General features: G+C 27.6%; 1 protein-coding gene across 1 annotated transcript in view; it reads right to left on the reverse strand.

The window, feature by feature from the left end:
• Positions 1 to 1060, reverse strand: part of LOC117175499 — a 135689-nt gene extending 134629 nt beyond the window's left edge. Inside the window, 1 exon segment of the mRNA XM_033365206.1 lies at positions 928 to 1060. Coding sequence (XP_033221097.1) covers positions 928 to 1060 — 133 coding nt within the window.
• Between the last annotated feature and the right edge of the window lie 820 nt (positions 1061 to 1880).

Here is a 1880-nt window from a genome sequence, read left to right on the forward strand (position 1 = left end):
GTATAGAGCTCCAAGGAGATTATGTTGAAAAATAAAAAAAAATTTACCCAAAAAAAATTGTTTTTATACTTCATTCTAAGGACTTATTGAGCTACCCTCGTAAGAAATGTAAATAAATTTAATCTGACCGCAAATCCCAAACTTCATGAATATTGTAAAGGATATCATAGGATTTTAAAGGTTTGAAGGTATTTTTAATAATTCCAAGGGACTTCACAAAATGTCAAAGGATCAATTATACGAGTATCTTCGTAACTTTTGAAGAATTTTACAACAAATAAGTTATTTTGTATGATTTCAAAGATTCAAAGAAACTTTGAATTATTGAAAGGGATTTCAGAGGATTTAAAAATTTAATGCAGTTTTAAATAACTTTCTTAAATTTCGGAACATTTGGAAGTATTTCATGTAAGATTTATAAGGCTTTAGAATATTAAAGAAAATATAAAGCGATTTTAGAAAATTTCCAATATCTCTAAATAGTTTAAAAATACTTTTGATAATTTAAAGGGACTTTTATAACATTTATGTGCATTTTAATAATTTTAAGGTAATGAATTTCTCACAATCTGAAAGGTTTTCATTGGTTTTCCACGGTTTGTTCAAATATCTTTATTTTTGAGAATATTTTGTGATGTCTAAAACGCTTCCAAGGAAGTTTCAATTGATTTCAATAACTTTGAAAATATTGCAATTGATTTAAAAAATATTGAGGTATTTTTAAGAACTCCAAGAAATTTTCAAGAACTTCGAGAAATTTAAAGGGATTTCTAAAGATTTCACAGAATTTGCAATGTTTGAGGATATTTTTAAAGATTTCCGGAAATATTCAATGTGAATATTTTATACAATAACGTATTATTTACTTGAGAACTTGAAGGAATAAATTAGGCAGAAATTTTATTACAAAAGTAATGAGACACTTACTTTCAAAATCTGAAACTGATTTTCTAAAATAAGTGTTGAGATTATCCAATTGATCTTTTGTAAAAGAAAGTTTGGTGGTCATCAATCGGAGACTCCCACTTTTGGGAGAGGTCCCACTTGGTGCACAGCCCATTTTCATGAATTAGCTGGAAAATAACTGCAAAATAATAAAATCTAATAGATAAGTAGAGATTGTGCAAAATAAAAACAATTTCACGATATTCAGCAGTGATGAACGGTCATGAATTAAAAGTTAAATGTTCAAATGTAAAGTTCACAAAAATTAATATAATGGAGACTTTAATTCTGGTAAATTAGCTAGCTCAAAATCCATTTCATATTAAAATATTTTCAAAATAAAATCAATATTTCTAATGCATGATTATATTTTTTGCCTGAAACACACTTTTATTCGTATCAATACTTAAACAGTATAAACTCATATATTTGAATATTGATGTTATAAGTATAATATTGTCCACATGCTTGTTACACAACCCTTTCAACCATAGCCTTAATTGCAACACTGAAATGCACAAGGGTGAAGATCAAAGTGCTGAGGTTGCGAGAAAGGCAATTCCCAGTCGTTTGAGCCATACCATCGTGTTTGAATTCAAATACTTGTCTATATGAAGTGAAAAAAGAAATCAACTTAATTAAACTCATACTCGCCATACTATATTTAAATGTTTTCACTTTCTAGTTTAAATCAAATACGAGTGAAAATATTATAATACAGGAAAAAAATGAATACTAACAATTAAGTATTTGTATGAACCATTATGTGGCGGTTGATTCAAAAACATACCATAAAAGATAATTTTCTTGTCCAGGGAATATCTATTATCGAGAGAATGCTAGTTATCGTACAAATGATAGATATCTTAGCCAATTCTTTGTCGATTTGCATCAAACATTTTGGAATCATTAAAATATTGGGGAAAAATGTCTGC

This window comes from Belonocnema kinseyi, chromosome 6 (assembly GCF_010883055.1).
Source record: "Belonocnema kinseyi isolate 2016_QV_RU_SX_M_011 chromosome 6, B_treatae_v1, whole genome shotgun sequence".
In the NCBI taxonomy this organism is placed as follows: Eukaryota; Metazoa; Arthropoda; class Insecta; order Hymenoptera; family Cynipidae; genus Belonocnema; species Belonocnema kinseyi.